This window comes from Antechinus flavipes, chromosome X (assembly GCF_016432865.1).
Source record: "Antechinus flavipes isolate AdamAnt ecotype Samford, QLD, Australia chromosome X, AdamAnt_v2, whole genome shotgun sequence".
NCBI classification, from domain to species: Eukaryota; Metazoa; Chordata; class Mammalia; order Dasyuromorphia; family Dasyuridae; genus Antechinus; species Antechinus flavipes.
This window is the reverse complement of record NC_067404.1, coordinates 76,547,208-76,567,926: the sequence shown is the minus strand read 5'-3', so window position 1 is coordinate 76,567,926 and position 20,719 is coordinate 76,547,208. Positions and strand designations below refer to the sequence as shown.

The window sequence follows — 20,719 nt, the reverse complement described above, 5'->3', positions numbered from 1 at the left end:
GGTCCAGAGGTACCAAGACACGTTATGGGCAATACACACATCCAGAGGCCGAAGAGCTCCATCGCAAAGACACACCAGCCCGAGGCCCGGCAGACAGATGTCTCAGGAAGGCTGGGGCAGGAAGGACAGCCACGATCAGGATAGCCGAGTTTTTCAGCCTCAGTACTGTTATTTTGCCTTTATTTGCCATTTTCCCATCATTGTACATGCCTTTCAGTGAGTGCTCCTATCCCATCCCTACCTCGGGCCCAGCCCAATCAGTCTGTCCAGAAAAACTCATTTCAACTCCCAAGTCATCTACCCAAACTTCAGCCGACAAGGTCAGGCCAAGTGGCAGGAAAAAGTGCAGCTGGGCTGTGTCTGGATGGGCCCCCTTTCGCTCTCATATCTGTTTCTAGGGTTGGAGAAAGGGTCAGCGCTATTCTAGGCCCCACTCCTGTAGACCAGGCACCCAATCCCTAACAGTGTACTTACTGGAACAAAACCACCTACCAAAACAACCCGAGGTTCTGCTTCAATGAACTAATGCTGATGGACGTGGAGCACTTGGATTCTTGTACCTAGACCCAATTAAGTCCACTTGGGGCTAAACACAAGCTGAGCACAGTGAGCAGTGGATTTCTCCAGGGGCTCTTTCTCTAAGAGAACGATTCAATCTTCAACTCCCCCAATAAGTCCTAGAGAGCCCCAATTCTCGCAAGCACACAGGGCCGACCATGTTCTGTCATCTCCTTTGAGGGCACCAAGGATATTAAGTGCTCTACCTGTCCCGCCTGCCTAATGACCCAACTAGCTGTGGCTCAATATCAGTGAGGCTCATCTCCTGACCTGGCTGACAACAGCTTTCATCCAGGGGAAGAAAACCTGGCCAAAGGAAGCCCCGGAGCCTGCTGCCATAAAGGTTTGGGCCTTGGAGGCCCCAACGGACTTTTCAACCCATCAGAATGGAGAGAAGAGAGCCCTCCCCAAAGAGCTCAGAAGGGCTACTTCCCATAGACATGAAGGGAAAATAAGGTATCCCAAGCACAGCAAGTGCCCCAGTCAGGGCTTGGCAGAGGGCTGTTTGCGAGAGGCTAGCATAGACAAAATGAGCGGGGTACCTCTATGAAGTCGCTTAATCGAGCATCAACATGGGACCCTATTGTTATAATGCTGGTGTCAGAGTCCAAGCTGGAGAGAGGGATGGCCCATCTTTCTCTGGCCTTGCAGTACGGTGTTCCCCAAGGCAAGTCATGGAGCAGAGGATTTCAAGCCCCAAGGAAACTCAGGAAACAGCTAAGCCAGATGTGACTGGGAGATGGGAGAAGGCGATCCAACACAGCTAACGGGAATGGGTGGTTTCCCAAGGCAAAATACTTTAATGCTTGAGCTTGACATCCCTGACCAAAGCAACTCCCTCATTTTATAGGTGCAGAAGGGAAGTCACTCGCTTAGGGTCTCTTGGATAGGAAGTAGTGTGGACCAGATCCCAGGCCAGGGCTTCTACCTACACCGTACCATGGTGCCTCTTCCACAGCAGTAGAGCCTGTCAGGCTATTCCAGAAGACAGCTGACCATTCACCACCCCCAGCACCATTTTACCTTTTCTCTCAGTTGAGTCCTCTCTCCCTTTTCCTCTACCCCTTCCCTTTGGGCTAAGCAGACATTAGCAGAACTCACTTGTGATGATGCTCAAGGCTAAGAAGATGACTGCCCTTACTTAGCGGTTTCAAGGACTAGATAAGCTCTTTGAGGGATGCTTCTCCCCTGGTCCAGAGCATTTGAAATGGAGTTGAAATCATCCACTTTTTAATTTACATTGCTAAAGAGGGGAAACCTCTACTGTCAATGCTTGATCCTCGAGTGAACTGTCTCCACAAAGTTATTTCCATGTCCTTAACAGATCCTTTCCCTCACACATCTGAATTCTCACTGATACAAGCGAGAGCTTCATTTGCTGTCATTTCAGTAGGGGCCTAATCAGCAGATCAAAGAAAGCCCTCTCTGGCCCAAGGAAGAAAAGTACCCCTTTCCTGGTGTATGGCATGTATCAGTCTGGGAGGGGACGCTGTCCAATTGTGATGGGCAATAGTCATCTGGGAAATGGCGAACTGCAAAACTCTGAACTTTCTTCTCAGATATTTATAGTAGGAAATAATTTGTTTTCAGCATTAGCAAATCACAGGCGATTGTATTCAAAAGTAAAGATAAGACACTCTCCCAAACTACAAATACATTATCGGGGGCTTATCCAACTGCTCTAGCTTGGGCAAACAACCTCTCCTACCTACGAGCAGGGAGAACAGAGACATCACCTTCTTCAGGGCCTCTAGAGTGGGCAAAACACTCCCGGATGAGTATCGTTGACCTTACCTGAAATATACATCGTCCCTCCATACACGGTACCGGCATGGCCATAGTGGGGCTCGTTCATCTTGGCCACATAGTTCCATTCGTTCATCCTCGGGTTGTAACACTCCACTGTGGCTGGTGTAACAAGAATACAAGATCTTTTTAAAACCTCAACTCGCACCATCGAGTCATTTCTTCCCAGAATAAGTCTCTCTCACACACACATGCACAGACACACACACATACATACACACACACCCAGAAACACATCCATTATGCATGAAGGGTCCCCTGAAAAAGATCTTCTGATAATGCCAGAAATTACATGAATAATTTAGATAGCCTCACTAAGTAGGGAGAGTCCCTGGAGATCACCTGGTCCCCTAGGCCGACCTCTTCCTTTCCAGCTGAGACCAAGAGACATCGAGTGACTAGTTTGGGGTCATGGAGCTGGTCAGGGCAAGTGCTGGACCTGGAAGAGAGTTCTCAGCATCCTCTCAATTCAGTGCTAAACCAGAGCAGGGAAGGCCATGTTGGTTCATTTACTCATCATTCCTGGTATCAAAACTGGTATCATTTGGATCCTGGGTATCAAAATCTATGGGGGGTATGGGAGACCCTAAAAAATACCCGAATTTCAAAGGGCTTCAACTCTATGCCCTCGACTTGGACAATCTCTACCCAATCTAGTAGTGGAGACTAAGCCTCACATAACAGGCTTTCAAGTGGCCAGAGAGGATGTCTTCTCATGTGGCCCTCACCTATCCTCTTCCATCTTCAAAAGCCTCAAATGCTTTGTTCACAGGCATCTCCAACATCACTGATGCTACTTTATATGCTCATGACTTGAAGATGCTTAGAGGCAAAACCTGAAAGGCCAAAGCCAAAGACGTGAGAGTGGAGTGCACTTTCTCTCACAATAACAGGTTTTGCTTGAACACAAAACATTTGAGAGAAGTGGCCAGCAACTTGTTCAAAAATCTCCACACCAGGGAAGGCAGATGAACCACTCTAAAGGAGAGATGGGGCTGGGCACCATCTGATCATCTCCATCTCTCTCTCTCTCTCTCTCTCTCTCTCTCACACACACACACACACACACACACACACACACACACACCCCACAGCACCATCCATTGAAACCTCAATAAGAATTTTCTAGAGAGTAGAATCTGTCCCCCTCCCCCGTGCCACATGCAATGGTTTAGTTAGGAGTCACTCAATCCAATTTCAGATCTAAAGACCCCACTCTAAGGCAGGCTGCGTGGACATCCAGAGCAGTACCAGTCGAGGCTGCACTGCTGACTTACAAAATGCCTCCAAGGCCCCCACTCCACCTGGCATGACCCAGCCCGGCCAGCCCCACCTGACCCCCCAACCCTTGCTGCTTCAGTAAACTGCAGCATTTCCATGCCCGTCTACCCAAGAATAGAAGGTGTTGCCGTGGCCATGGCCAAGGCCAAGACCAATGCCAAGAACAAACTGCCATCTCCTTGAAGACCGAATCGCCAATGTTACTGTCATCAATCCCTGTTTCTTCAGTCTATCTCCCAACTGTCTTTACACAGCTGAACTCTGGGCTATCTAATAAACACAAATGCCAGTGAGTTATAGGAGCATAGACTTAAGAGCTGGATGGGCCCTTAGTGGCCACAAAGTCCAGCCTTTAATTTTACAGAAGAGGCAACTGAGGCCCAGAGAAGTAGAGCAACTTGCCCAGAGTCACACAGCTGGTAAATATCTGAGGCAAGATTGCAGGCTTCACTTCATTCTCTCCTCTCCCTATACTTATGGGAGGGCCCGGTAGATTGATGACTACGTAGTACCAGCAAAGAAATGAATGGGATTGCTTTGGACAAGTGAAAAAGGCAGTTTGAGCAGAAAGACCAACTCCCAAGAAAAGGAGGAAAGGGAAGTCCAGACAGGATGTCTCCACATGTGGCTCTCACCTATCCTCTTCCAGGTGCCTGCTGCTGTCGCCATTTCTAAGAGGAGAAATGCCACACAATTTGGTAACCTATACCAGCACATAAAAGCCCCTCCTTATGTCTAATCGCCAGCAAGCTCGCTATAAGGTAGACGATTGTCTGCTCGGTGGGTCTTTAGCGGGGACGAAGGCTGCCGAGCCAGCCGCTCCGTACCTCTCTCAGCATCGCTGGAGGCGCCTTGATGAATGACATATTGAAACCAGAGAGAGACAGGCAGGATGACCTCGCGGAGAGCAAATGGAAGTGAGAGTCTGGAAAACCTGGCTTCAATTGCAATCTGTCTGGGTCTCACCCTCACCATAGGGAAGGCGCTCCTTGAGGCTCAGGTACCTTGAAGAGTTCTCTATTAGGCCAGTTACACATCAGTAATACCCAGAATGCCAGTGACTCGGGGACGAGAACCGAGTCACCGTTCGGACAAGTCTTCTTGTTGTTTTGTTCACGGGCTCTATACTCTCTCCCCAAGTCCCTGCTCTCAGGAAGAATGGCTAACTTTTCAACTCTATGAGAAAACCATAGGGAGTGAGTCACCCCTAGCCTTCCCTTCCTCCAATTATCCAACTCCTGTCATTTTCATTAACTTCCTTTGGCTTTTCTCTACAGAAGGTTCCCTTGACTAATTCCCTACAGAACTCCCTAGAGCCATGTACCTGAATCAAAGGTGACTCACACTCTTGCCTGGCATGTTACTTACCAATCAACTCGACGTAGAGCGCCTGGTGACCGCAGCGAGACTAGGGGGGAGGGGCGGGGGGGCCCACTGCCAAGCATGCATAAGGGAACGGGCACAATGTGGCTCTCCAGATTAGCTTCAGGGCTAGCATGGCACCGAGGTACCTGCACATCCACCACTTCCAATAGCCAGAGAGGGCAATCTACATGAGTGATCCAACGGTCCCGTGTTGGCAGGCTGATTAGCACAGGGGACAATTACAGAGTGTCTCATTTACCCAGCCCCTCCAACTTTCCTTAGGGGAAATGGGGGACGCCAAGGACTGTCTGACCCTGTGACTCCAAGCAGACTTAAAGCAGGGTTCGAGGAGGTGGCGAGGAAAGCTGGCAAAAGATGGGGGGCTTGCACTCCATTCGAAGGCACTCAGGAGCAATCTATTTGCAAAACCAAAGGAATTCACTCAACTACTTCCTGTCTTCAAAGCCTGACATATTAACATCTCATGTGAAGTACCAGCGATCTCAACTGTCACCTCTGGTCTACAACAGAAACTGGATCTCTTATGCTACACGATTGAGAGAGATTGCAGTGAGCAAGCAGTTCCTCCTCCATGGGACCAACAGCTACTCTGAGCTGCCCTAAGTTTCCCAGTGTGTTCTCAAAGGACAAGAACCATTTCTAGGAGTTCCTGGGACTTCCAGCCAGGAAGCCAGACTCCTGCATGGAAGCCAGGGCCTTTCTGAGGTGACATGGCTCTGGTCTTTCCTAATCCTTTGCAGAGACCTGGTGAAGAGAGGAAATAACATACACATTTATATGAGCTCACAGTGCTAGCAAGTAGCAGGTACCTTGAAGAGTTCTCTATTAGGCCAGTTACACATCAGTAATACCCAGAATGCCAGTGACTCGGGGACGAGAACCAAGCCACCTTTCGGACAAGTCTTCTTGTTGTTTTGTTCACGGGCTCTATACTCTCTCCCCAAGTCCCTGCTCTCAGGAAGAGTGGCTAACTCTTCTACCCCTGTCGTCTTCTCCTACGGCCACATGGCTGAGGCACATCATTTTGCAGGCCACGCCCCAGCCTGTCTGGGAAGTCACAGAAAGCCAAATGTTTTCTTTGGGAGCGTCGGGTGATGTCCAGAAGCCAGGGCAGGCCTAGAAAAACTACAGCAAGCCATCAATACGAGGCTCTGCCTTATTTCCATGAGGTGAGGGGCTCTTAGAGGAGTTTCCAATTCAATTCAACTAACATTTTATTAAGCTCCAGCTCTGTGTGAAAGCAAACCAGGAGCGTCATCCCAAGAATGTTTGGGGGAATGGCAACATCTGCCTTAGAAGCCCCTTTGCTAAAGCATCACATGTCGCATGGAGTTTCTACTTGTCTATTTTGAGGTCAGAGGGTGAATAAAGAGATGGACAAGACAACTCCAGAGGCAGTTTTATCTCAGAGAAGAGATGGATGGCCCGTGCTGCCTGTGGGATAGGGGTGGTGGGCGTCTGAGAGTCTTCCACTTCCCAAGGGGCCAAACTAGTACTCTAGAGGACCGGAACTCCAGCCAGACTGGGACAAATCAGTAAGCCGAGCCAGAAGAGGACAACACGGCAGATCTCGTACATGTTACATGTAGCTGTCAGGTCAGTACAGGGCTGCCCGTAAAAAGAGGGAGTTGAGCCTTTGGAAAGAAGTCTGCCTGCTTATGTCCTGTAGTGTCTTGTGGATAACGGATGCTATTTTCTGTACTTAGCTCTAAACACATCCACGTGAAAAGATGGAATTAGAAAAGAAAGACAAGGTGCCGACATGAGTCGGCACAAACAAACTCATCTGTCCATCTTATTGAGGAATAGGGGCTGCTTTTCACTACATAATTAAATTAGCTTGATACAAATTCATTCTGGATCTCAAAGTTGTTCCGGAGAAAGGAAGAATAGCAACAATTTCACCCAAGGGAAGACAATCGATTCATTTCCCCAAGTATTTCTCAAAGGTCTACTGTACGCAGCGCCAGGAGCACGGGGGCATGAGGCCTCAGCTGGCGTGGACGCTCCTGCCTAACATAGGACAGGCTGCCATGCTGTGCCTTACGAGTCCAAACCCTGCTGATGGATGTGCTCACTAACGGGTTCCCCCAAATCTGAGAGCTGTCACTTCTCTGCCTGTACTTCCAATTGGCTCCGATCACCTAACTGGCATTTAGGGCCTCATTCACCTGGTGAAGCGGAAGACTCAATGCATACGGCTTCAAATGAAATGCTTCCACCTGGAGAAATGTGCATAAAAAACACAAAAAGGGGCATCGAAATGTAGCTACAACAGAGCTAAGGGAAAGCTCAAGTTAGCAGGAAGCATTATTATTTCTGGAGTGCTTGGAGAGGGCAGGGAGGGTTCTGTGCTTGACACTGGCCGTGTCATGAGGCTCAAGCCCTGGCTTCTTAAGCTTAGTTGGAACTTCAGACCTACTCAACATCTCCAAACACAGCCTCCATCAAAGTACCGGGGAGAGCTTGGGACAGGCAGGAAGAGACATGACCATAGCCCAGCCAAGGAAAAATTCACAAAGAAGTCTAACTGTTCCAAAGGCCTGAGCTTCAAATGCTTGCAGGCACACAAAGATCATGGACACAGAAAATTTTTGAAGGTAACTCAGCTAAACCACGTAAATTTGTAACAAGGCAAATTTAGGCCTGACATGAGGAAAAGCTTCCTGACAGTCAAAATTATCTCATGGCAGAGAGGGCCACATCAGAGATGGGAGTGTGCTCCACCCCCTCACTGAAGGCCTTCGTGTGGCAGCTGGATGAATGCCCACTTATCAGGGACAAAGGGAATTCAGGGGCAAATTTCAACTAGATGAGGTGCCTACCAGGCTATTCCAAATTCTGAAATTCTGCAGGTGACTGTGACTGTGTATGTGTCAGAGAGGGGAAGGGGGAGAAGGAGAGAGGGAGGGAAGGAGGGAGAGGGGAGAACACCACCTGTATTATACAAATAATTTTAAAAGGAGATAGATAAAATCAATTCCAATAGAGCAGTAATGAACTGAACCAACTACTACACCCAGCGAAAGAACTCTGGGAGAGGACTATGAACCATTACATAGAATTCCCAATCCCTCTATTTTTGTCCACCTGCATTTTGGATTTCCTTCACAGGCTAACTGTACACTATTTCAAAGTCTGACTCTTTTTCTACAGCAAAATAACGGTTTGGTCATGTATACATATATTGTATTTAACTTATACTTTAACATATTTAACATGTATTAGTCAGCTTGCCATCAGGGGGAGGGGAAAGAGGGAAGGAGGGGAAAAATTGGAACAAAAGGTTTGGCAATTGTCAATGCTGTAAAATTACCGATGCATATATCTTGTAAATAAAAAGCTATTTAAAAAAACATAATGAGAATTAGAAGCTAAAAAAAAAGTAGGTAGATAACGAGTGGTGAATGAAACTGCAAGTTCAGAATCTTGCTCATCTATATCTAAGAAAGGCAGCTGGAGATGATATCCAGACGGTTGGAGGGAAGACCCGGTTTCACATCTGATCCCTAACACAAACTAGTTGGGTGACACAAGTAAGATATCTGCCGCCATCCCCAAGTTAAGCCTCCTCAGCTACAAAATGGGGCCAAATTTATGTAAAGTGTTTTGCAGGTTATTAAATGCTATTTGCATATCAACTATCATTCTGATTCAAAATAGGTAGCACAAGGAGAGTACCTGGACAAAGATTTAATGATGCCTTTTCAAATCCTTCAGGAGAAAATCAAAATTCTGAGCCCATCCAAAGACCCCGTCCTATGAGCAAACTCCAAGCTGGGACACATATTTCTGCAGTGCCTTGAGAAGAACATCATCGCTCTTCTCACAGAATAAGTTTACTAATGGTTTGTTGAATTGAACTAGCTGAGGCATCCAGTCTTCATCTTGTTTTTAGAGATAGGGGAGTACTAAATGAGTAATTAAAGGCTTCCGCCAAAGGAGTTACTTACTCTGTCAAGTTCTTGAATTTGCTCTAAAGTAGGACCAACTGTACAGATTGCTTTGGAGGAAAGGGCACTGGCACTGTTAATAACAAATGGGCTTTCACCAAATGAACTGATACTGATTTCAAAGGGCTTTGGAGAGGACACCCAAGGGAGGAAGGAGCCAGCACATATGGCCAAAACACGCCTATTCACCTTAAGAGGTAAACCCACTAACACACTTCTCTCATGAAACTAATCAAGACAATGCAAGAGAAAAAGATGGCGCTGCCAAGCATCCATCTACACAGGCCTGATTTTTTCTAGCACGACAGTGCCAATGACACACGCTGGGCTGCGTGTTCCCAGTCCCGGGCCCTTTTCAAACAAGGCATTTGTGAAGCAAGAAGCTGGGACTTGGACCGTGATCTAGGGCATGCTGCTGATTTCCTTGGGAACCCAATCTGGCTCACTAGGCCCATCAAATTGACCTCATCAGTACCACATTCTAACTCAGTTCACTAATCATAATGCTTAAGATGAAATTAGTTCTTCATTTACAGGCGTTAACTACTAAAATTGCTCAAGCTGGTATTGGCGATATACTTTTACACCTATCATTGATCCTTTTTCTTTTTCTTTTTTTTTAAGGGATATAATATCAATAATTAAGTGTTTTATGGGGTCAGGCTTTTAATTTACCAAAGGGGAACGATGGTCTTCCTGATTTCCCTTTTGTAAAAGCCTTCTTATTCCAATTTGATTTAGAATAAGAAAATTACACCTTGTATAGTTAATTACAGGCAGCCAAAGCACCAATACATTAAACTGTAATCGCGAGCAATCAGGGCTTAGGAAGAAAAAAATAACTTAGCAACATAATCAGCCCAAGTTTTCATCAAGAGAAAATGTTATCCAAGCATCAGGTAGACAGACTGAGTCTTTCAGAAGGCTAGGAATTACATGAAGTAAATTCTGGAACATGGCAAACTCTTCTACTTCAGGTATTCGGGATCTTATCTTTATTTTATTGTAACGTTTCTAAAAGGTAACAAAGAGGGAAAAATAGTCATCATTAATCTACTAGAATGACTCGCTTTACCTGTTCAACAATATACTTGCTAAATATGGGGGGGGGGCAATATCAATACAGGAACTGAGGTTCTGGTCCAACTTCCTGCCAAGTTACTATTACAACTGAAATTGCAATCATGGAATGATTCTGCCATTCAAGTTATAACTGCCCTATATGATTCAAATCAAGTCATATGGAAGCTAATGGTTGAATTTCAAACTATAACTGAAATGGAGCCAAGGGCACAAACAACCGGTAAGGTACAGAGACGATCTCTGGCAGCTTCTTAAAGAGAAGAATTTCCCATGAGAAAAATAGGCCCCTGCTTTGGCTTCTCATTTTAGAGAGCTGCTTACTTTTGAACTGGACAGCAAGATCCAAGGAGAATCAAGTCCCACTCCACATACTTACCCAGTTCCCCGGCTGCATTGCGGCCACCCACGGCATACAGATGGCCCTTGAGGGCACTCAGATGGAAGAAGGTGCGCTTCTCATTCAGCGATGCGACTTGCATCCATTTATTGTATCGAGGATCAAATCTGAACACGGTGTCAACTGCCGTTTTGCCTTTTGTGTCATAATTACTCTGGCCGCCAACGACGTAGAGGAAATTTCCGATGACCGCGATTCCGTGCTGATATCGTGGGGCGTCCATGGGGGCTAACGATTTCCATTCTTGGGACTTCTCATCATACATTCTCAACTCCTTGCTGACCACCAGCTGCTGTCTCAGGACGCCTCCCAAGGTGACAAGGTGAGTGCTGTCGGAGCGGATGGCGGTCCTCTCCGACTGCATCACGGGCTGCATGTAGGGCATCATTTGGTAGTTGCTGGCTTCCAGAAGCAAGTTTACACAAGTATTGTCCGTTCTCATAAAGTCCACAGTTTGCACGTAATTAATGAGATCTTGCGGTGACATCATAGGGAAGCGAATATTCTTCATCAGCTTGGAAGCAAACTCCATCCGCAGATCATCCGAGCGGAGCCAGCGACAGGCGGCCTTGAAGAGATCGAGCTCACTGCAGTGTTTCAGGCTGTTACTGGAAAGCACGAAAGCTAGACGTTCAAAAGGGAGTTTGACAAATTCACCACTGTTCAGGACGGAAAGGAAGTTCTTCAAGATGAAGTTGTTCACATATTTGTCAACTTCTGTAAGATTGTAGGTATTAGCGATGCGCCCCACTTCGACACAGTTGTCTAAAGAAACCTGTGAAGGGAAGACAAAAGGGACCGTGAGGCTTTGTGAGTGGGTGTGCACGGACGTATGGATGTACATGGTATGTGTTGGGACAGCAGAAACCGCATCAGAGCACACAAAACAAAATAAGAGCAGCATCAGTAAAATGTTCACATGTCAATAGAATGATGGACAGAGACCTCAAATCACTTTTTGGTCTTATTTGGGAAAATATTGGAAAAAGAAAGCTACCACATAATCAATGAAGGCAGAAAAATGCTCAAACTGTAGGACTCGACAACTCGAGCTATTATTTTTCCTCACTCAAATATCTAGAGCCTAGAATGTTTGAAAATCTAGTCAAATTTAAGTTGTGAAAATATTCAGAAGAGTTAGAATCTTCTTCTCAATCACAAGTCAGATTCACCTAGTTTTAAAAACCAAAAGCAACAGCATCTTGCACCGAGGTGATTTCCAACACTGGCAGGGGCCTAGCAGCAGCCTCCCTTCCATCTACCTCCACCCCTTTCTCTTGGTTTTCCTAAAAGGTCACGTTTCCTTTAGGAACACTATTAGGCAAGGGCCAATAAAAAGTACAAAAGTGATGCTACTCGTGGACCCAAAAGTGTCACTACTCAAGCCCCAAGAAAGAATTCAGAGCTCTTCCATCTGTAAAAAACAAACCATCTGGGCAATAATCTCCATGCTCAACAATTAATACGTCGGTATATTAAAGATAATGGAATCTTATGGGGCCATAAAAATAGGAAGTACGGAAAGTCGATGGACATGAAATGGTACTTATTGACTATATCACTTCTTTAGAAGTCAATTTTAAGGGGAAAACCAAATCCAATCAATTATCCCATCCCGCTGCTTCTCCCTTGCTGGCATCTCATGCACATGCCCCTTCCCCTTCTTTCTCAGACACTTCACTACCCTGGGTCCATGCCTGCACTATCACAGAGCCTTCCACTTGGCCTTCCTGCCTCAAGCCACTCCCGACTCCAGTTCATCCTCTGATGAGCTGTCAAATGGACCTTCCTAAGTAAATGCCAGTTTGACCACACCATCCTTCTACTCAAAACTCCAGCGGCTCCTGATCTATTCCGAGAGCAAATACAAAAGCCTTGCAACTCCTCCTAAAGTGCCCGGTCCTTTCCTGTTTTCCCAGTCTTCTTGCGCTTCTCTGCTTTTCCTCACACACGACACTCCACCTCCTGTGTGTTTGCGCAGGCTATCTCCCATGGCTGGAAGCACTCCCTCCTCATGTCTGTGTCCTGCCTGCCTTCTTGTCTCAGAATCACACCTCTGCTTTATCCTGTCTGTATCCTGTTTGAACCTGCCTGCTCACATCCCATCTTCCCCATTAGGCTGCCATGTTCTACAGCTTTTTCCACACCTTTGTCTTCATCTAGGCTAGTAAAAGAAAACGGGGTACAAGCTGTTACTTGTAATTATCGGTACCGCTGTCTGCTTCCATTAGCACATCGGCAATCTTACTATCGTTGGTTTCATTTTGCTTTATCTACAACAGATTCTACCTTCTAGCAGATTGTAATGGGCCACTGGGGCAGAGTCAGTTTCTTGTCCCTGGCAGTAGCTGGAAGACCAGCTCAAGGGGATGGTGCAGGGAGCTTTTTAGCCAGCCAAAGACAGCCTGAAGGTCCCTTCCAACTCGGACATTCTGGGATTCAAAGAGAATACAACGTGTAGGCCAGCCTGGGTTTCCTTGCAGTGTGGAAACTCTCTCCGCCACTGCAGCTCATCAATTCCTCTGCAAGTGACAAGTTTTCTCAGATACTCAGAGCCCAATTGATTTGCCCAGTCACAAAAGGACATGAGCCATCTCTCCTTTTTCTCTCTTTGCTGATTTTCTACATCTCAACTTAATTCTGTAAAAGCCATTTCGCCTCCTCAGAGTTTAGGATGTCCCATGAACAAATACGCTACTTTAGTTGGAGGGAGAGAGGGAAACTCTGTATAGGCTGGCTATTTTGGGGCTCTGAATGGCAGGGATGGCAAGGACTTGGGTAGAGGGTACAGATTTGACTGATTCCTGGCTCCTCTCATGCAAGACCCTTCCCAAAGGAGCTTTGTTGTTCCGTTCAGAAATCTCAGGACCCAGTAAATACAAATACCAAATCGTTGCAAAAATTCGATTCCAAAGCCTCGCACATTTGACTCAGTTTTCTTTGACAGGTGGAGAAAATCGGGCATACCAAAGCCCAAACCATAGCCTACCTCAGAACCAAAGCAGGACAAAACAAACCAGTATTGGATCCAAATTTCGAGTACAAGAGAATCTGCCGAATCCCTTGACTTCAGTGTAACTGGATTTGATCTAGAGCTGTCTGGAATGGTGTGTATGTGTGTGTCTGTAGGTGAGTGTGTGTGTGTGTGTGTGTGTGTGTGTGTGAAAGACAGAGAGTGTGTGTATGCATGCATTCACCACAGTTGGTGACAGAAGAAATAGAAGCTTTGTAGATACTCAGAGTCTGCCAAGAAAATGGGCCTCTTTCTCACTGCCCTCGGGAGTTGATCTTTCAAAAGTAGAAATATAGCCCAACAGAGATTTCAACTTTAGAGTTTTTGTGAGCAGCCCTGGTTCACTAGTCCCTCATTTCTTCCATTTCCCCTCTCCACCTTCCCTCCTCCTCTTCCCCAGTCATTTGCATACTAAACCTCTACTTGAAGAAATGAAATGCATCAGCAAATGTCATGCTGGGGATAAACTCAGCGAACAAGGCCAGCATACAAATATGCCTATTAAAAACTAAGCCGTGAGTAATTGAGTCAGGGCCCTCTTTACTCTGATATTGTGTGTCTTCATAATGTCACACAAATCTTAGATGCAAATATCATAGGAGACTGGCAGATGGCTAAGACAGCAGCATGGTGGACAGTCAGGCTTTTCCTCCTGTTAAAAAACTAAGAGGAGGCGAATGACAATGGACAGTATACCAACTAAGGCCCTCCGCAAGGCACAAAAGCACCATTTCGTAAAAAGAACGTCATCATAAACAATGTTCAAAGAATGCTTATGCAAAAAAACGAGTTCAATTCTGGGTGACAGCTCGGCAACCACTTTCCTTTACTCAGAGTCAGGCTTCTACCCTCCTTCTTGGCAATCGATGCTGCCCGTGAGACAAGAAGCACCCCACAGCCAGAAGAAGGGAATTCCCAAGCGTAATTCAGCAATTACCTAGCCCTACCACACACTGGATGGCAGATTTGTTTGCTAGACTGATCCCCAGACAGGAGGCTTAGGCCTGCTATTCTGATGTCCCATTATTTTCTGAATCGTTCTGATTTTAGTTATAGAAAGACCCCAAAAACATGCCCATGCATTTGGCTTGCTAGGTGGCAGAGAGAAGGCCATGGCAGAACCCTAATCCTACTGCAGCAGCTCTCTGTGTCAGGGCTCCCTTCCTTTTTGCATACTCAGAGCTTAGGATCCCCACTCAACAAACACACATATGGACACAAGCAAACAAACATACGGACAACATGCTTGTCAGGGCGGATTTCTAGATTTTCTCATAGGATTGAGAAAAAATGAAGTGATGATGGTTAGTTTCAAAAGGCACATAACTACCCCCCTGGTTGTTAATCACAGATTTTGACAGCTACATTGGGATGCTAAATAAACAAATCAAAATCCAAGAGGAGACTCACACTTTATAATTTTGAAACGAGAATAAAAAATGAGATCCTAGCACTTTTAACTCCTTCCCTTCCATTTCAACTTCTTTGCATTAAAAAAGCGCAAAAAAGAGAATAAAAGAAATTACATAATAATTAAAGGTGCTCAGAAAAGTACTTGTACATGTCAGTTTCCTCCAGATACAAGGACCTGGCAACAACCAGGACAAAGACAGCCAGTTCACAAAGACAGCTGCCGTAATGTGCGAACTCCCAGAATGCTCCCTTCCTGATGGCAAGGACTAAGCCTTTCAAGAGCTCAAATACAACAGCAAGTGTGCTGTGGGAGGACAATGAGCATTCATTCGTGCTACTTCTAGCAATAAAGAGATCCAAAGATGCAAAAAAGGGACAACTAAAAATAAAAGGCCCATATTATTAATATTCAACAGTTAATTATTGGTAGTTATTCATTTGAAACCATCACCCAGGTAACATGAGATAAAAAGAAAAGTTCCTAAATCTAGTTCTCTTATACAGAGAGCCTTTCAGCTACAAGAGTTCATGTTGGTGCAGGAAGACTAAAGTAACGCCAAGATAAAAGAAAAGCGGCAGGCCAGGCTGATGGGGGTGGAGAGTAGGGGAGGAGGCCAAGAATGAGCCAGGGCAGTAGCTGACCTGTTCTAGACACTGGACCACATGGTAGAACATTAAAATGTTAGAAAAAGCAATGTTCAACAGCATATATGGTACTCAGTTGAAGTGTCGGTCAGCTTTGCTGGCATGCTTCTGTTGTCATTGCAAGGGATGGCTCAATGACGAGACAGAGATTGCTAAATCAGAGTCATGTAGGAAGGTGAAGTTAAAACTAAAGCAGGCATTGAAAATGAATTTAATAAAAAATAAGCTTTATGTACTCAGGGGGAGAAGGTAAATTTAGATAATGTGAAGATGAAGAACACTAATTCCCCATGGTCATGATAACTGGCCAAGATAAACTAGAAAATAGAGATTTGACAACGGAGGTCAAACAAGGTTTGGAGGCAAAGAAATAGGACCAGACTTAATGCCTTGCCAAAGAAAAATAATGAGGTCATCTCCAAACACCTGAATGGATCTTTCCATTTCCTTGGGGGTTCTTCTGTCTTTAGACCTGGTTGGAATCCAGCTAGAATACTTCCGGGTGCTCCATTTTAGGAAGGACACCATTAAGCTGCATCATATCCAAAGGAGTATGACGAGGCTGGTGAGGATACTCAAAACCATTCTACATAAAGGGAGGCCGAAAGAATTGGAGGCTTTTTGACTAGAGAAGGGAAATAGGTCGGGAGAAGGGCAGGAACTCAGTTATTAATTGTTCCAATTTAATGCCAGAGAGCTTTGATTATCTAAGTTGTGCGGGGCCTAGTGCTGTGGCTGGGGGTACAAAAAGGAATAAAAAGAAAAATTGTTTCTAGTCCTCAAGGGAATTGGAATTAAAGGACTATCATTTGGAAAAGGATCAGACTTATTGTGGTCAACCTGAAAGGGCAGAAGGGGCACCAGCAGGCCTCGAGGCAAGGAGAAACTTCCTAACAGCCGGAGTTCTCTGAAAAGGGAGGGAGGGAGTAGATTATCACTTAAGACCTTCAAAGGTGGGTCACCACTGGGTGAGGCCATTCAGGAGCAGACTCATGTTTATGGCACAGATCTGACTGAAGAACCTTTTAGGATCTCCCAAATGGGAGAGTTCAGGATCGTTCCCATTATTTTATCTGCAGGGATGATGTAAGCTACCAGATTGTATTCCTTTCAAAGCATAAAAATATAATCCAAATGCAAATATAAATGTTTTGAAAGAATGAAGAAGAGCATTTGTTAGGTACTGACCGTGCCAAAAGCACGGTACTTTGTGCCTTCTTTGATACTCGCCACTGTCTTTGCCATAGTTGTTCTCCAAAAGCACAGAGTGGCAAGAATCAACCGGTAGAGCTCTCTGGGGCAGGCATGCTGTACTGCTTTGGCTGGGGGGGGAGGGAGGAGGAGACAGGGGCAGTGAGCTCCCGACACTTTAATTTCCTGCTTCATTATAAATAAATTAATGCTGCTCTGCTGCCCAAAGTTTTGCACCATAGCCCACAGCTACATGCCAACAGGACCAAAAGTAGTCATTTCTGAAAAGAGCATGAGGAAAATGCTAGCCAAAATGAAGACTGGGTTCCTTTCATACTTTCAGTTTTCTAGAGATTAGCAGCTCAAGAAAGAGCCTTAATCCTAAATGTGATGATTTAAGATTGGACTTTCCTATTGGAGCTTTGATTTGAAAAAAATATTATTATTTTTTTAATCTTCCTTTGAAACATATCACTGGCAACTTGAAGCATGCAGCTCTTATCAGCAAGGAAAGCAAGCAAAGGGACCGGGTTGAAAATGTACCGGTTAGCTGAGACGATCAGGAGAAATGAGCAGATTTACAACTGACACTGCCCTTTGAAAGAAAAGAGAAAATGCCTGGAAGAAAGATAAAGGAAAAGATGGGCAAGAGAGACAGAAGTACAAGGAGATAATTCCACAAATGGGATTTGGTCTTCTAGGGAAAGATAGCCAGCATGGGGGTCATAATGCAAAAAAAAAAGAAGGGAAGCCTCTGGGATTAGCTTTAGGCAGAAACTGGAATCCCCTCCCCTATATAGTGAGGGTACGAGACAAGATGACCTCTGTGCTCTGTGATAGGTCTACATTCCACGATTTCCTCTCTTCAGGAGTGCTGAGTACACAAGAGTCTTTATTCAAAAGTCCACATATAAAGAGAAAAATCAGAAAAAAGAGCAAAATCATGGGATGACGGGCTGTTCCCAGGCCCCAGAGAGGAAAGTCTGGAACTGGAAGTGAACATGTAAATCCCAACAGCAACAAGCCAAAAGTCTTACCCCAGATATCAGAAACACTTTGCAGAAGTCCAGGATGGGCAGAATCTGGAGGAAGCTCGCAGCTTCGAGTGTATCTTGAAGGTTGTCCATGTTGAGAGAGAGTTTTGCAGTGTAAATGAAATCAATTATCTTCTTCAGCCCTACTTTATTCACCCCATGGAGCTTAATGCACATTAAATCTTGTTCTTTCATGCCACCTGGAGAAAAAGACAATGGGATAAAGGGAAGGGGCTATTTTAATGAAGGCAGAACTCACTTCTACCAAGACTATGTAATAACATCAAGGGAAAGCCTTCCAGGGTACAAGCACTAGTGTCCAAGTATCTTTAGTAATTGCCAAAGGATGCCTAGGGTACCACCAAAAGAAGGCAGAGCAAGTATTTCCCAAAAGATCCCACTTAGCCCAAACAGTTTTTGTCTGGGAAAAAAATGCTTGGAGGCCAATATGAGAACAAATGGAAGATCAGCTTAAATCCAGTTGCCAGGTGAAATCAGGGCCTCCCTCAATCTTACCTGATGATTTATTCTCTTCCCAAACAGAGTATCACTGTCCTAAAGAATGAGCTTTCACATTCAGGAAACACTGACTTGAAATTAAGACAGAAAATTCAAAGAGCACTCTACCTGTGAACATAGCCTTGAAGTAATCACTAGCAGACGCCATCATGGCCCTGTGAACAGGGAAGGCTTCATCTCCGTCTCCAGGGACGAGGCTCACATCACAAAGCAATCCTTCAACACGGAGTTGGTCAAAGCCCTACAATGAGATCATAATGTCAGCCATTCAATCCTCAAGAAACAAGTGGAATAAGCTTTAATAAAAAAAAAAAAGAAAGAAAAACAAAGAAAAAAAAAAAGAACCAAGTAGAGTGCGGGTGACCTCAGCAGCCTCCCGTTCATTTTGCTGCTACATGTATAGATGAGGGCTCGGGCTCAAACAGAGAGGGTGCTTCAAACTCCAAGAGGCTACTTAATAGTGGCAAAAGTGCATTTGGGACTACCAAAAAGACCCAGAGAATAAAAGCAATTTCAGAATCCAGAATAACTAGGGGATATTGACTAGCTCCCCAAGCTAACTATAAATAGTAATAAAACTAGACTATATTGTTTTGGGAGGAAGAAACAATATTGTGTCAAGCTTCAGTTTTGTGCTCTATGAAATGTGTGTGTGGACATGTATTTATGTATATACATCTTTTTGGAGAAGGAGGGGAAGACAGTCTAGACCCTGATTCAAGTTTACCAAGCAGCCCCTCCGCCCTCGGCACACCCAGAGATTCTTATTCTTGTAAACTATGGGCTACCTTTCTTCCAGACCCGAGGTCTCCATCCATCTCATTTGCTGTTCCCCTGTCTCTGTCCTCACATGCCCCCTGCTCCACACCCCAAGATCTTTTCATTGCTATTGAATGTCAGTGGCTGCCAGGGTCAACTAATCATGTCAGCAAACACGTATTAAGCACCCGGTAGAGAAGAGCATGGTGTTCCGGAGCCAAACAGATGAATGGCTGGGACCAGCGTCCTTGCCTCCGTGGTAGAGGCCTTCACGTCCGTAGGTGTCCCGGGTCCCAAGGGCCACGGTCTGCTCAAGTGTGTGGACCCTGCCTCCCCACCTCAGAATCATGGTTTTCATGACATCAAATAGAATGGGCCTTCCAGTGAGGTGACAGGATCCCTTTCTCTCATTAAAGGTCTCTGAGCCGAAGCTGCACAGTCATGGAGCATTGCTCTTCAGGTATGGCCTCTGTGGTCCCTTCTCATGCTAAGAGTCCATGGCAGGAAGGAAACGTCAGCCATAGGAAAGCAGGAGCAAAGACAGTCAAATATACTATACCAGTTTGGCTCAGGATCTAGGGGGGAATGAAGAAAGCAAGAGCTACGACTGGAAAAGCGGGGCAGGGTCAGATTGGGGAAGGTCCTGAATGCTAGGCTAAAGAGTCTGAACGTTAGGTAGAAGGTGGCAGAGTCCTTTAAGAGTTCTGAGTAGAGGGTTGCCCCAACCAGCTCCTTGGATAAGCTGGAAAAGAATGGCCTAGCTGCAAGACAGTCAAACTTAAGCGACAAGGTAGGAAATGACTGCAAGCAACCAAGCGAGTGGCAGTAAGGGTCTGGACCATTCTTGGCTCCAGTCCTCTTCCACCCACAGTGTCCCTCTCTCTATCTGGATGGGAATCCTACTTGTCCTCCACAGCTCAGCTCCAGGCCAGCTAGCTCCCCTACTGACTTAAGGCCTTCCTGTCCCCTACATCAAAAAGCACACAGATGGGGAAGAGACAGAGACAGAGACAGAAGCTGTCACATCTCATATCTCCCCGGCTCAAAGCCCAGAGGGCAGCAACCCCACCCTTCTGGACTGCCCTAGTGCCCAGCTACTTCCCATCACAATATCCTCTCCTTTCTCTCCCTCTGTATTCCCCCTTCCACCATCTACCCCAACTAAAGACTCTCTCATCCTTGTTCCTGACTGCCGCTGTTATGGAGTCTGACCTATACAATGCAGAGCCAGTAGGGGTTGGGGAAATTTTTTGTTCAATTTTGTCTAGGATCCTGGCCCAAGACAGGGGCAGCACACCGCCTGTTCCGAATGGAACCCTCTTTTGGCCTCCTCACTAAAGATGGCCGGCAGAAAAAAGCGGCTGGCACCCATATAACATGGCTTGCCGAGTCCTTTATGGACATCATCTCACCATAACCCCGTGAGCTAAATAGGAAGCGTATTCTCATTCCCATTTCACAGATGAACAAAGTAAAATTCTGAAAGGTAAATAAATGGATCTGGCCAGAGCCCTAAAGGTGAAATCTGAAGCCAAGTGTCTTCTGTATCCAAGGCCGATACTCCTTCCACTTCACCATGCAATCCCAGAACTCATCTAATGTCTGAACAAACCGAGGCCCAGATATGTGCAGTGACTTGTGAAGATCACATAGCTACACAGTGTGCCAACAGTCTAAAACC

General features: G+C 45.7%; 1 protein-coding gene across 5 annotated transcripts in view; it reads right to left on the bottom strand.

Annotated features, from left to right (window-relative positions):
* KLHL13 (kelch like family member 13) overlaps positions 1-20,719 on the bottom strand; it is a 123,972-nt gene that overhangs the window by 3,504 nt on the left and 99,749 nt on the right. For 3 of the 5 annotated variants that reach the window (XM_051968978.1, XM_051968975.1, XM_051968974.1), the window contains 5 exons: positions 18,388-18,520; positions 17,764-17,960; positions 10,444-11,239; positions 4,281-4,316; positions 2,353-2,466 (listed from right to left, as the gene is read on the bottom strand). In XM_051968978.1, coding sequence (XP_051824938.1) covers positions 2,353-2,466; positions 4,281-4,316; positions 10,444-11,239; positions 17,764-17,960; positions 18,388-18,520 — 1,276 coding nt within the window. The remainder of the gene's footprint in view (positions 1-2,352; positions 2,467-4,280; positions 4,317-10,443; positions 11,240-17,763; positions 17,961-18,387; positions 18,521-20,719) is intronic. The other 2 variants (XM_051968977.1, XM_051968976.1) reach the window with 1 other exon arrangement.